Source organism: Erpetoichthys calabaricus, chromosome 8 (assembly GCF_900747795.2).
Source record: "Erpetoichthys calabaricus chromosome 8, fErpCal1.3, whole genome shotgun sequence".
Taxonomy (NCBI): domain Eukaryota; kingdom Metazoa; phylum Chordata; class Cladistia; order Polypteriformes; family Polypteridae; genus Erpetoichthys; species Erpetoichthys calabaricus.
In genome coordinates this window covers 10,731,935-10,747,726 of record NC_041401.2, presented here as the reverse complement: position 1 = coordinate 10,747,726, position 15,792 = coordinate 10,731,935, and the positions used below count along the sequence as shown (strand labels likewise).

The window sequence follows — 15,792 nt, the reverse complement described above, 5'->3', positions numbered from 1 at the left end:
AACTAAGCAGATGTAAGTTACGCCCCGAGGCTGGCGTGTGAGTTCCCCAGTTCCACAGCCGTCCAACTCTTTATATTCATTAACACACATCCATGGGCTAATGATGTCATGGATCTGAACAGACACTCCCTATATGGATTTACTCCACTATGTTTGTCAATGCCTAAATATAAATAAACTCACCCAAATCTACCAGTAGACAGTCATAATAAAAACATAAATACATTTTATTTGTATAGCGCCTTCCTCATGCTTGTTCATACAGTCTACCACTGATGGGTACTCCATGATATGCTTGTGTTCATCCCACCCTTTATATCCTTGCATAGCCATCACATCTCCTCTCGTTTGTTAATACCTTTGTGAATCTTCCCCAATCCATCTAAATAACATGAAATTCTATATTTCAATTAAGTCTTGGATATCGTGGTGACAGAGAGTGGCGATATATTGCATGTTGGTAAAGCAAGCAAATAGCAATACGAAATACACCCCCCTGTCCATACCAACACATAACATTTCTCATCTCTCTCTCTCTCACTCATATATATATACAGTGGTACCTCGGTATACGTCCTTAATCCATTCCAGATCCTTTAACTTATACCAAACAGGACGTATACTAAACAAATTTATCCCATAAGAAATAAAGGGAAAATGATTAATCCGTTCCCGTGAAAAAAAAATCCTATTGTTATTAGCATATTATATACATTGATGGGGTTGTATAAAATAATTTAAACACTGCTTAATACTAAAATACATAAATATAAAAGCAATTAGATAAAATAAATGAAAATTTAACCTCACTTTACTTTTTAATAACGTCTTTGTTTTTCACAATCGTAGATACCGTCATTCTTGGCATATGGTATGCAGCAGCCATGTTCCGGATATGCATGCCACCTTCGTACTTTTCAAGAATCAATTCAAATTTATGCGAAAAAACACAAAATCACATGAAAGTTCACATAGAGTTATAGCGCGGGTTGTTCACTGAATGCTAGCAACTGGCGTACTGACGCTCGTGGGCAGCGTAGGGTAGCGCGTGGTGTGACGATGCAGGTCCGTTCCACGCTCCCATACGTCCTTACGGGGAGCCCTGAACCCGACAGCATCGGTAATGTCACCGAGATGAGCTGACAAAGCCAGGGGATAGTGCAAGAATGCCAAGTGATTTTATTTAAAACAAAAATCAGTGTCCAAACAAAAAGTGCAGTGCATCTGGTTTCAATAAATAATTATTTAGTAAATATCAGTAAAAACAAGTGTTCAGTGGGGATAAAAACAACAATAAATAAATCCGATAAAATCCGAGGTTAAAAATGCAGTCTCACTCTTCCCGATCACAGCCCACCTGTGCAGGTGCGACTCGCTCCAACTACATCATTATCGCGCCCACGGAGAACGACACGGCTATACAGGTTAAAACCTGGCCCTTTTTTGGAAACCGCGGACCCGCTATACCACATACGGTGTTCTAGCACCACGGTTTTCAAACTTTGGTACGCATACCACTGATGGTACTTCAAGTCATGCCAGGTGGTACTCGTGTGGTCCTTTATTTTCCACGAATCGATGTTGCTAGAATGCCAATATGTTGCATCCATCCATTTTCCAACCCGCTGAATCCTAACACAGGGTCACGGGGGTCTGCTGGAGCAAATCCCAGCCAACACAGGGCACAAGGCAGGAACCAATCCCAGGCAGGGTGCCAACCCACCGCAGCATATAATCATATATAGTATAAGTATACTACTGTAAATGCATGGAAGACTCCAAGCTGGCTTTTATTAGGCACTTTAACGTCATAATTATAGTCATTATAGTGATTATAGTGACTTTTTCTTCAAAACAACACGGGCGTAAATTAACGATTCATTGACAGTGGTACTTCAGTTTACTGGTCCTCGCGGAGTGGTACTTGTTCAAAAAAAGTTTGAAAACCGTGGTTCTAGCACTCAAGTCGTATTGCCAAGCAAAATTTTTTGCGTCCAAACAGGACGTATACCAAGTTGGACTTATTCCAAAGCAGATGTATACCGAGGTACCACTGTATATATACAGTATATGTAAATACATGTTTTGTGTTTATAATGCTCATTTCTTTTTTCCATACTATATATACTGATATACTATGCTTATTGCACCTGAGAGGGCATGGCGGATGTCTGCCTACTGGCTGACCAACCACAAGTGTAAGTACCCTTTTCAAATAAGTGAACCAGCCACTGTGGTGCAATGTCTGATGCTTTGCTTCGGTGCTGACATTTGAGGTTTGATACCCACAAGGGGAAATAAAAGTGTGTACACCTGATGAGCCCCAATTAGGATTCAGCATGTGTTGTGTACTCTTTGTATTATTTGGCAGCTACTATATATATATATATATATATATATAGTGTATAATACATATATATATATATTGTAGCAAAAAATTATTTGGGCCAAATGTAATTTGTGAAATTTATTTAATAAAGTCATGCATTTCAGCCGAGAGAGAGAGTGACTGCTAGAGAGATTGACAAATGACAGCTGTAAGTCAGGTTAGGGAGATGGACAGATAACATGTGAAGGACACAAGTAGGTGATTTTAAAAAGTGCTGATGTCTGCTTGACCAATATGGTTGAAAAACACAGAGTCTGTGAAGGTATACTGTAAATAACCAGCCAGTTCTTCTGGTAGTCACCCATATCTGACATGAATTCTATGAATATGTAATTGTGTGAGTGTGTATAATGATGAGGATCCAGCACAACATTAGAAGCGTCTCACTATGCCACCGACATTCCTTACTGCTGGATGGGACATCAATTTGTCAGCATTCTCCCACTTGGCTGTGATGTCCCTTTGCTTCTTTCTGGCCTGAATATGTATGCATACAGGATTGTGCATTGTATTCTGGGAACGAATGTTATTTTTTAAAGCAAGTTAAATATATATACAGTATCTCTTCTTGTACCATATTTCTCTCTTCTAATTAATATTATTATTATTATTATTATTATTATTGTCATTCATTGGTACAAAAGGGATGGTATTGGTTTTAGTCAATTCTGAATCAAGAAGAAAGAGCACCCCCTGCTGGGTGCATGTATATATATTGTAAGAGAATCAAAAGGACAACGATAAAGAGTTAGGGTACCTCCCTAGTAACTATGTATAACTGGATCGCAAGTAAATTGAAAAAAACAAATAAATAATTGTATAGAGGTCTTTTCAGTCAAGAGTCCAGGGCATAACTGGGCAGTATGGTGGAGCTTTCAGTTTGAAGTCCTCCCAGCAGGAAGAGGTGGGTCCAGGAGGACTGTCAATCATCTGGTCTGCAGAGGGTGGAAGAGAGAAAGGCGTTAAGATACAGTGAGTCACAGTCACTAGAGCCCTTTACCCTGTCACTTATGCGCACATGCGTGACTATATATACTGTGTGTGTATATATATATATATATATATATATATATATATATATATATATATATATACTGTATATATATATATATATATATATATATATATATATATATCCATCCATCCATTATCCAGTCCGCTATATCCTAACTACAGGGTCACGGGGGTCTGCTGGAGCCAATCCCAGCCAACACAGGGCGCAAGGCAGGAATCAAACCCTGGGCAGGGCGCCAGCCCACCACAGGTTTTATATATATATATATATATATATATATATATATATATATATATATATATATATATATATATGTTGCATAGTTTACTGTCAAATAAAGCAAAGAGTATGCAACGCGTGTTTCACCCTCATTTGGGCTCATCAGGCGTACACACTCTACTGCTCCCCTCTCAGGGAATTGAACCTCCGACATCAGTGTCAGAGACGAAGCCCCTTTATGCTGCACCACGGCGTGTGGCTCATTTATTTGACAGCCTGTAGGTCCGGAGTAATTACATTCATTGCATTCATAGTCTGAGTCTCGACAACCTGATTTTTATGGGTGGTTACCTACTAGGTAATATATATATATGTTGTGGTGCCCGGATGGGGGTGGTACCCACCTGGGACGCCCGAGAAGACCGGAGGAGGGCTTGTGCCTCCTCCAGACCTCGAGGGGGCGACCGCCCTGGGGGCCACGGGTACAGAGCTGGGAAGCTCAACCCTGTAGGGGTCCGTGGTCACCGCCAGGGGGCACCCCAATATCTGGAGAACCCTGGACCCCAGCACTTTCGCCACACCAGGAAGTGCTGGGGGGAAGAGGAACAGGGACACCCGGAGTGCCTCCGGGGATACAGCCGGCACTTCCGCCACACGGGCGTGTCGGTAGGGGATCGCCAGGAACACACCTGGAGCACATCCGGGTGCTTATTTAAAGGGGCCGCCTCCCTTCAGAGATGGACTTGAGTCGGGTGGAAGAGTGGACAAGGTCTCTGGAGGAGATTAGGAGATGGTCTGAAGAAAAGAGAAAGAAGGCATTCTGTTGGCCTGGATTGAGGGGTATTGGGGTTGTGAGTAGTGAATCTGTGTAATGGAGACCCTAAATAAACATGTGTGGGGTAAATCTACCGTGTCTGCCTGTCTGTGTCCGGGTCATATTCCACAATGTATATGTTACGGCCAAAACACAAAGTTCTGCCAGTTCTTGAATGGGCCGGCCATTTCGCATTTTGGCCAAGAGGTGTGGCCAAAGTCCAGTTCCTAGAAATGACCAGTGTATTTGCTACTTTGGACGGCCATTTCGCGAAGTGGCGGGAAATCCCTGGCCAAAATTCAATGTGTGCCAAGCTGTGACGGTAATATTCCGTTCGTGTGCTGCTTTTTGGAAGAGGTCCTGCCTCTGTGACTTGTTCTTCTTATCTAACACAGCGGTTTCATTGTGAGTACTGTATTCCTCGTATTTGTAGAGTATTCTACATGAATGCTTTCAGTTCACAGGTTACGTCTTAGGGCATGTATAACATGTGTTGTGGGGTGTGATGACACATATTGCTGGAAGGCGCATACACTAATTATGCTGAGGACAGAACATGGTGTTCTCAAACAACTGTATCCCAGAAGTGAGTTTTCCATTCTGCACGAGAAACTGCTCACACTGGAATCCATAGGCACAGAAGAAAAATCACTACGAACAATCGCGTCTCCCCAATCACTGACCGACGGCCAAGGCTACACTCGATGCAATTGCACTACTAAGTCCGCAACAAATCGCTGCAAATGTAGAAGTAAGAAACTGTCATAAAAGTTCATCTTGTTGTAACAAGTGATGATTGATATCCATAAAGTAAAGAGATGGTATAAAGTATGAAATTATACAGACCCACCAAACTCTGCTCATGCCTTTTTTCTTCCGACTTTGGCCGATTGCCCCATGCTATTTCGCAAACTGGCTGGCCAAATCCCGAAATCAAGGAAATATCGGACATTGGCTGGTCAATTTACAGCAACATTGGCCGGACACTTCCCACTTTGGTTGATTTCAGGCTTTGGCCATAAAATATACAGTATATATTCTCAATGGGGAGTTTGCTGGCCATGGACCTCAAATTTATATTTTTTGTTACCCGGGCCACTTAGTTCTCACTTTTGCCTTATGGTCCGGTGCTCCATCATGCTGCATTGTTCATTGTTGGTCACCAAACTGTTGTTGAAAGGTTGGGAGAAGTGAAGGATGTTTTAGTCCCATTCTTTATTCATGTCTCAGGATTGGGGAACCACAGGTGCAGAGCTGTCTCAGGAATGGTAGCAGGCAGGTGTGAGTGAGGTGAAGACTTTTGGAGGATGGCCTGGTGGGTGTCAATAAGGGCAGCAAAGAAGCCAAGAAAAACATCAGGGACAGACTGATATTCTGGGATTGGACTGCTGAGGTCAAGTCATTCCCCTTTCTGATTTTTGGGAAAAAAGAAAAGGTGAGCGGCGCTACCATCTGTCCTGTGTCAGGCCAACAGTAAAGCATCCTGAGACCATTCATGTCACGTGGAGTTGCTTCTCAGCCAAGGCAGTGGGCTCACTCACAATTTGGCCTAAGAACACAGTCATGAATAAAGAATGGGACCAAAACATCCTACAAGAGCAACTTCTCCCAATCATCCCAGAACAGTGTGATGGAGCACCGGGCCAGAAGGTAAAAGTGAGAACTGAGTGGCTTGGGGGAGAAAACATCAATATTTGGGGTCCATGGCCAGGAAACTCCCCAGACCTTAATCCCATTGGGAACTTGTGGTCAATCCTCAAGAGGCAAAAACCCACCAATTCTGACCAACTCCAAGCATTGATTATACAAGAATCAGTCAGGATTTGGCCCAGAAGTTGATTGACAGCCTGCCAGGGCAAATTGCAGAGGTCTTGAAAAAGAAAGAAGGGCCAACACTGCAAATATGGACTCTTTGCATAAACTTCATGTCATTGTCACTAAAAGCCTTTGAAACTTCTGAAATGCTTGTAATGCTACTTCAGTCTACCATAGAAACATCTGACAAAAAGATCTAAAAACACTGAAGCAGCAAACTTGGTGAAAACCAATGTTTGTGTCATTCTCAAAACTTTTGGCTATGACTGTAATATTTCATTTGTTTGCCTTTATCTGTCCCGACGAGTTTTTAATGTAATTGTGGCCTCTGTGACCAAAGCATTTTCCTCCTGTCTTGCAGCGGTTCTTCGCCCTGGATAACGGGATGCTGAAGTATTCCAAGTCACCCATTGAAGTAAGTGCTGTTTTTCATCAACATCTTAGCCAACTGACTGATACGGAGGGAGGGAGAAGAGGGAGTGGGGCGGTGGGTCGAGGTGGACTTTCTTCCATTTTGGTTCCTTTAATTTCCATATCAGAGTCATCCTCTCTTTGTGTTTCTCGTATCATTGTTATGGTGCATCTGACTGCTAGTCTCTGTTCAGGACAATTGCCCCCAAAATCAGCCACTTACCCTCCCTGAGACGGCAGTCGAACTCGGGGGGTCTTTGGTTTACCAGATGAACTCTTCTAGCTGTCAAAAGCTGTATCATAGTATTTGGTATTTTGGCCATTGTTTGTAAATTGTCATTTAAGAACAAAGTATATAGAGTAATCCCTCGCTATATCGCGCTTCGCCTTTCGCAGCTTCACTCCATCGCGGATTTTATATGTAAGCATATTTAAATATATATCGCGGATTTCTGCGGACAATGGGTCTTTTAATTTCTGGTACATGCTTCCTCAGTTGGTTTGCCCAGTTGATTTCATACAAGGGACGCTATTGGCAGATGGCTGAGAAGCTACCCAGCTTACTTTTCTCTCTCTCTTGCGCTGACTTTCTCTGATCCTGACGTAGGGGGATTGAGCAGGGGGGCTGTTCGCACACCTAGACTATACGGACGCTCGTCTAAAAATGCTGAAAGATTATCTTCACGTTGCTATCTTTTGTGCAGCTGCTTCCTGAACCGACATGCTGTACAGTGCTTCGCATACTTAAAAGCTCGAAGGGCACGTATTGATTTGTGCTTGAAAAACAAACTCTGTCTCTCTCTCTCTCTCTCTCTCTCTCTCTCTCTCTCTCTCTCTCTCTCTCTCTCTCTCCCTGCTCCTGACAGAGGGGGTGTGAGCTGCTGCCTTCAACAGCTTTGTGCCGCGGTGCTTCGCATACTTAAAAGCCAAACAGCCCTATTGATTTGTTTGCTTTTCTCTATCTCTGTGACATGATCTGCTCCTGATGCGCACTCCTTTGAAGAGGAAGATATGTTTGCATTCTTTTAATTGTGAGACGGAACTGTCATCTCTGTCTTGTCATGGAGCACAGTTTAAACTTTTGAAAAAGAGACAAATGTTTGTTTGCAGTGTTTGAATAACGTTCCTGTCTCTCTACAACCTCCTGTGTTTCTGCGCAAATCTGTGACCCAAGCATGACAATATAAAAATAACCATATAAACATATGGTTTCTACTTCGCGGATTTTCTTATTTCGCGGGTGGCTCTGGAATGCAACCCCCGTGATGGAGGAGGGATTACTGTACTTTAAAAAAGAAACAGCTTTCTGATGATTAAGCATATACAGCGTTGTGTGAAAGTGTTTGTCCTGTTTTGTCACATTGCAACCTGAAATTTAAATGGATTTTTGGGGAGGTTAGCATCATTTGTTTGACACATGTCTACCACTTTAAAGGTGCAACATATTTTTTGTTGTGACAAAAAGACAATAAACCATAAATCCTGCGTGTGCATAAGTATTCCCCCCCCCCCCCCTACTTTGTAGAACTGCAATTCCAGCTGCAAGTCTCCTGTCGAGTGTCTCACACTCAGTAGCACACTTGGCTACTGAGATTTTCCTCCGTTCCTCAAGGCAGAACTGCTCCAATGTCTTCAAGTTTGATGGGTTGCCTTGGTGTTCAGCCATCGTCATGCCACAGATTCTCCATTGGATTGAGGTCTGGGCTTTGATTCGGCCATTCCAAGATGTTTTCCTTTAACACTAGAATTCCTGAAGGCTACGGATAAAGTCGTAATCCCGGGCGAGCTTGGTAGGCCCTGCTGTTTTGTTGAAGGACATGCGTGTAGCAGACTGACTGGCAGGATGATGCCCGACCTCTTACTGCATCCAAATGGTGCCATCTTTTGCCTTTACGTCTGGTGCAGCTGCTTTGTTCTTATTTGTGAGTGGTGGTTTTTTGCAAAGAGAACTTTTGTTCTCTTTCTCGGATGTAGAACCCTCGTCCTCATCTGAGTTCACCTCTGTTATAGCATGTCTTTATTTGAAAACTGCAGTGTCACATCGGGGGGAGCGTGAACGCAATTGAGACAATAAAACTGAATAATAATAAAAAAAAAAACCACTAACTTTTACAAGTACCATAAATTTACACCGTCTGTTACAGACTCAAATCAAATGTATGTCCATCCATCCATTTTCCAACCCGCTGAATCCGAACACAGGGTCACGGGGGTCTGCTGGAGCCAATCCCAGCCAACACAGGGCACAAGGCAGGAACCAATCCCGGGCAGGGTGCCAACCCACCGCACGGCACACACAAACACACCCACACACCAAGCACACACTAGGGCCAATTTAGAATCGCCAATCCACCTAACCTGCATGTCTTTGGACTGTGGGAGGAAACCAGAGCGCCCGGAGGAAACCCACGCAGACACGGGGAGAACATGCAAACTCCATGCAGGGAGGACCTGGGAAGCGAACCCAGGTCCCCAGGTCTGCCAACTGCGAGGCAGCAGCGCTACCCACTGCGCCCCCATGCCGCCCATATGTATGTTTTTATTGTATAATAGCATCAATAAGAGCAGCTCACTATTCAAAACGGTAAATCTAGTAAGGGCCTGGAATCGAACCCGCGACCTCTTGATTACGAGTCAGCAGTTCTAACCTCTGCACCAGCCTAGCGGTCGTGTCAATGTCGTACCCTAACCCGATTTCAAATTCTTTGGTTATATTCTTGAATAAAAGCACACTTGTTTTGTTATACGTGTACCTTTTGTGAAAGTGTTTATTTGATATTTGGACTTTCGCATATTATACACTCCATGTCAAAATTTTGTCATTAGTACTATAACATGAAAAAAGTTTCTGTTTTCGTTACGTGTTCAGCATTTCTTGTCATCCTACACTTATCCATATCGTTGTAGACACGGAACACACATGAAATGCATGTATTGCAAATAACAATATATTATTTACCTTATGCAACTCCAGGCACCTCACACCCAGATAAACAGACTTGAGCTGGGAGAGCTTTTTTCCCAACTGATGGAATAGCAGGTGGCTTGCCGCTTGTGCTGATTGACACATTTACAACACAAAAGACACTGAATGGAGAGGTGCAAAGGGATTTGAGGTGGGCCGGGATTACAAGTTTTTTCGTAGGCTTCAGGGATTCTAGTGTTAAACCCCTCCAGTGACGCTTTATGAGTATGTCGAGGGTCATTCATTGTCCTGCTGGAAGGTGGACCTCCATCCCAGTCTCAAATCTCTGGCAGACTCAAATGGGTTTTCTTCCAGAATTGCCCCGTATTTAGTGCCATCCATCTTTCCTTCAATCCTGACCAGTGTTCCTGTCCCCACAGCATGATGCTGCCACCACCGTGCTTCACAGTGGGAATGGTGTTCTTGGGGTGATGGGAAATGTTGGGTTTGCACCACACGTGGTGTTTCCCATGATGGCCAAAAAGTTCCTTTTAAGTCTCATCTGAACAGAAAGTCTTCTTCCATGTGTTCGGGGAGACCAACACATGCTGTTGGGGCAAACTTCAAACGTGTTTTCTTATTTGTTTTTTCTTTAAACCAGTTTTTTTTTGCTGCCCACTCTTCCATAAAGCCCCACTCTTAAAGTGGTCTGCTAGTGGATCTTAAGTGTTATCCTTGGTGTCTTTATTGCATCTCTGATTAACTCTTTCAGGCCAGATGTTGACTTTTGTCGAAATTCAGGGGTAGAGGACGGGAATCAGCTGTAAACTGAGACGAAACTCGCAGTTCTGTTTTAGTTTGACTCTCTTTGCTAGAAGGAATGTTAGCTTCAGTGATGTGACCTTGATTCCCTGTGTGTGCATGAGTAGCAAAGCGATATGGCAAGAGACCAAAGTGAATGGGCAAAGCAAAATTCTCCGTGGATGATGTTTTGCGTACTATCGTTGAATCAGACTTCTCAGACTCCGATTTTGATGCTAGTGATCTGGAGTTGGAGATCGAAAAACAAAAGTGAGGTACCAGCATCAGCTGATCGTGGTGCTGAACACGTTTGTGTAGCTGATGCACTTACAGCAATGTTCTCCTGGGAGGACCGCCACTTACGATGACACGAGGTACAAACTGGATTGTGTCACACTGCGACTGCCACCGCTGGCCCCACGCAACCGCTGCTGCCAGAAACCGTGAACAGATACCGATATCAACTACAGCATGCACAGCAAGAGATGTTTTATGTTGATGTTGTATGTATGGAAGGAACAATTTCAGGAAACTGAGATCTTTGGGAAATAATATTCAGCCCTCAAAGAGTTAATGCCCTCCTTACCCAGTCTGCTCCTTTTCTCGTCAGGTTTGTAGTGGTGACACATTCTTTCCATTTTTTTATCATTGCTTTAATGGGATATTCAAAGTTTAGGAGATATTTTGCTAGTAAGACAACCGTGATCTTTACTTCTCCAAAACGTTTGTCTCTGACTTGTCTGGAGTGCTCCTTGGTCTTCATGTTGCTTGCTTAGTGCTGTTGCAGAATAAGAGAGGCAGACAGTTCAGGACAGACATCATGTGACAGATCATGTGACACTTTCTTTGCACTCAGGTGGACCCTCATCAGCTAATCATGTGACTTCTGAAGTGAATTAGTTGGGCCTGATCTTAGTTAGGGGTTTCATAGCAAAGGGAATGAATAGGTTTGCATTCACAACATCTCAGCTAATCCTCTGTTTTATTGATATATATGGTATTTTATTTTCATTACACTTCAACAATTTCAACTACAGTCGACCCTTGACATACGACCGGCCTGACATACGAACAACTTGATTTACGACCAAAATTTTTGTTTTGATTTACGACCGACATCTTGCGTTACGACCTGAATGCGGTCACGTGTATCCGCTTGCGCGATTGTAAACTGTAAACAAACAGCCGAGAGCATTCGCAAGTGGCAGTCGGAGCCCAGATACGTGTGCTTACGGATGTAATTTCAGTAATAATTGCTATCAAAATGGCCCCAAAAAAGCTAGAAAAGAAGCAAAGGAAGGAAGAGATGGCAATGAAGGTAAAGAAAGCAATTACAATTGAAACAAAGAAGGAGATTGTGCGGAAATACGAGAGTGGCGTTCGTGTGACTGACCTCGCAAATATGTACAGCTTGTCGAAATCCACCATCTCGACAATTTTACAGAGAAAAGATTTATATAAGGAAGCAAGTGTTGCTAAAGGTGTTACTCAGATTAGTAAGTCACGATCAACAGTGTTAGACGAGGTAGAAAAGCTATTATTAGTGTGGATAAACGAAAGACAGATGGCAGGTGATAGCCTTTCTGAGTCTATAATTTGTGAAAAAGCTAGGGCTATAAATGCAGATCTGTTAAAGGATAAGCCATCAACAAGTGATAGTGGTGAAACATTTCGTGCCAGCAAAGGGTGGTTTCACAATTTTAAAGCAAGAACTGGGATTCATAGCGTAGTTAGGCATGGTGAAGCAGCCAGTACTGATAAAAGGGCTGCCGAAAATTACATACACCACTTTGAAAAAATAATACAGAGAAATGGCTTTTGCTGTCATCAAGTTTTCAACTGTGATGAAACTGGGCTTTTCTGGAAGAAAATGCCCAGGAGAACATACATTACACAGGAAGAAAAAAAAATGCCAGGACACAAGCCTATGAAGGGTAGGCTAACCTTATTGTTTTGTGCCAATGCGAGTGGTGACCTCAAGGTAAAGCCTCTCTTGGTTTATCACTCTGAGACCCCTAGAGTGTTCAGAAAGCATACAGTCATGAAGAATAGGCTAGGGGTCATGTGGAGATCTAATGCAAAAGCCTGGGTAACAAGAGTACTTTTTCTTGAGTGGATCAGGGAGGTTTTCTGTCCTACTGTTAAGGAATATCTAGAGGACAAAGGCTTACCACTCAAGGCTCTCCTCATCATGGACAATGCTCCTGCTCACCCAAGAGACTTGGAAGAAGAGTTGGCTGAAGAATTCCCATGGCTTACAGTAGATTTCCTCCCACCTAATACAACTCCTCTACTGCAGCCTATGGACCAGCAGGTTATAGCAAACTTTAAGAAGCTATACACCAAGGAACTGTTCCAGAAGTGCTTCCAGATGGTCTCCGATACAGATTTAACTCTTACAGAGTTCTGGAAGAAACATTACAACATCCTTTCCTGTGTGGGGTTAATAGAGAAATCCTGGGCCAATGTCACTCTAAGGACACTAAGATCTGCCTGGAAGAAAGTGTGGCCTAAAATTATAGAGGAGAGAGACTTTGAAGGCTTTGTAGAGGAGCCTGAGCCTGCAACTGACCCTGTGGTTCATGATATTGTCACTATAGCCGAGTCCATAGGCTTGCAGGTAGACAGTGGTGATGTTGAGGAACTGGTGGAGGAACACTCAGAGGAATTGTCTACAGAGGAACTTCAGCAACTTCTAGCTGAGCAACAGAGAATGGCAGCTGAGGAGCTTTCTGAAGCGGGTGAGGATCAACAATCAGTGCAGCAAATTTCCTCTTCTGAAATAAAGGACATCCTGAAAAAATGGACAGAGCTACAAACATTTGTAGAGAAGACCCACCCAGACAGAGAAAAAGCTAATCGTTGCATGAACTTGCTTAATGACAATGTCATGTCATACTACAGAACTGTGTTGAAGAAAAGACAGAAACAGACAACTTTAGACCAGTTTTTATTTCCAAAAAGGTCAAGACCTAGTGAGCCAAAAGCAGGTCCTAGTGGGCTACAGCCTCTCCCAAGGAGAGAAAGGACATCAGAGAGCCAGAGTCCTGATGTTCTTATGGAAGGGGGCTCTCCTTCCAAACAATAACCACCTTCCATTTCATTCTCTTCCTCCTTCCTTCCTGCAAGCCAAAGATGTCAACTTAAATGGTGAGTACAGTATGAAATTGTTGTTTCTGGTAGGCTAGGCACTTTTTATAACTTTTTGGTTAGTAAATTAGAAAAATTATTGGTGTTTTTGGTAAATTATGCACATTATACAACCCTTTTTCATTATGAAAAGGTTAAGTAAGTGTTGCTGTGGGAGGTTCGGAACGCATTATGGGTATTTCCATTATTTCTTATGGGAAAAATAGTCATGACTTACAACTAACTTGAGTTACAACCAGCCCTCGCGAACGAATTGAGTTCGTAAGTCAAGGGTCCACTGTATATTGGTAATTCCGTTATATAAAATCCAAATGAAAATCTATTTTAATTCAAAATTGTAATGTGACAAAACAGGACAAACTCAGAGGGGGATGAATACTTTCGCAAGCACTCTACAGTATTCTGAGTGATATCAGAAGAGAGGCCTGTTGTATTGATAAGAATAGCTGAGCTTCATGATGTTACAAACCTTTACTTAACATTTACTTCACCTTTTATCTGTGGACACTCTTTACATGAAGATTTAATGTTTGCCTGTTCATATACAGTGCATCCGGAAAGTATTCACAGCACATCACTTTTTCCACATTTTGTTATGTTACAACCTTATTCCAAAATGGATTAAATTCATTTTTTTCCTCAGAATTCTACACACAACACCCCATAATGACAACGTGAAAAAAGTTTTGTACTGGCCTCACTGAATCTCCTGTTCAATTATCCAGCAAGCTAAACACCTTCATGCAATAATTCCCGGAACCACGAAGTGATGTAGAGAATGTTTAATTACAAAAATGGTGTGAAACTGTAAATACAAATACAAACAAACACTAATAAGTACTTGTATAAGTAACATAGAGTAAATACAGCAGCATTTATAACTAAGAGCTTAACAGCCAAAGGCTCAGTAAATTTATGTAATGAAATACAACATTTACTTTGACACTCCTTAACCAAAGTTACTTAAACAAAGACTATAAAACTAGAAAAAAGAGAACTTACAGGGAATGCCTTCACAAGGGCTAACTAAGCAGGATGGCGAAGGATTGTTTGAGAGTACAAACACAGAGGTAATAAACACACCATGCTCACTGCTGCTGCACTCACTTCCTACTTCCTACTTCCTGCCTCCTGTCACATGGCTTCCTGCTTGCAGCAGTAGCATTAGGATTTTTATATTAGGATTACAAAGGTTTGCAAAAACAATTAGAACCAGAACACTCCCCGTCTGGTATCTTTAAGATACCACCAAAAAACTGAGCCAAATACTTTAATCTGGTGATAAAAGAAAAAACCAGTTCTGAAATAGGCCTGTAAAGGATTTTTGTTGCTCCTTGCTGAACTCTCTTTATCTCGACCTTCCTTATTAATCCATCTTTGCTAGGAACAGCCTTCATTATTATTCCCATAGGCCACTCATTCCTCCTGACTTGCTTTTCCTTCAGAAGGACAACATCACCTTCTTTGATGTCAGGCCTTTTATTTTGCCATTTCTGTCGTGTCTGCAGAGTGCTGAGATATTCCGTTCTCCACCTGCTCCAGAATTCCTCAGCGAGGTATTGGACACGCTTCCATTGGTGTCTCAACATCTCACCTGTACCAAAGTTACTTTGAGACAGAAAAGGCGTGCCTATTTTTTGGGTGAGCAGCATGGAAGGTGTTAGGACATTAGGATGTTCAGGATCAGACGAAACAGGTACCAGGGGACGTGCATTAATTATGGTGATGACCTCTGCCATTAGCGTTGTTAACACTTCATGAGTAAGTCATACACGACCAGACTGCAACAGCATGGAGTCTAATATGCGTCGTACCACTCCAATCACGCGTTCCCACACTCCCCGCCATATGCGATGAATGAGGTGGGTTGAAAACCCAAGCACATCCTTGATCTTGTAGGTACTCCTGCACCTTCCCTTGCTTTGGAGCTTCCATTCCTAATTCTCTGCAGGCACCCACAAAATTTGTACCACAGTCAGAGATTAATTGTTTCGCTGGACCACGCAGTGCAAAGAAACGCCTTAATGCATTAATGAAGCTGGAAGAGCTCATTTCTTCAACAACTTCTATGTGGACTGCTCGAGTACACAGACAAGTGAAGAGTACTGCCCATCTTTTACTGTTTGCATGACCTCCTCTTGTGCGCCTTGTAGATACTTCCCATGGACCAAACAAATCTACACCCACGTATGAGAATGGAGGATCCATTTGGAGCCTTTCAGCTGGCAGATCACACATTCGCTGTTCATGTACTTTCCCTCTGAGCTTCCTGC

At 42.7% G+C, this 15,792-nt stretch overlaps 1 protein-coding gene across 1 annotated transcript in view; it reads left to right on the top strand.

Annotated features, from left to right (window-relative positions):
* The window catches only part of osbpl6 (oxysterol binding protein-like 6), a 229,441-nt gene that overhangs the window by 109,013 nt on the left and 104,636 nt on the right, over nucleotides 1-15,792 (top strand). The window contains exon 4 of the mRNA XM_028806230.2: nucleotides 6,614-6,667. Coding sequence (XP_028662063.2) covers nucleotides 6,614-6,667 — 54 coding nt within the window. The remainder of the gene's footprint in view (nucleotides 1-6,613; nucleotides 6,668-15,792) is intronic.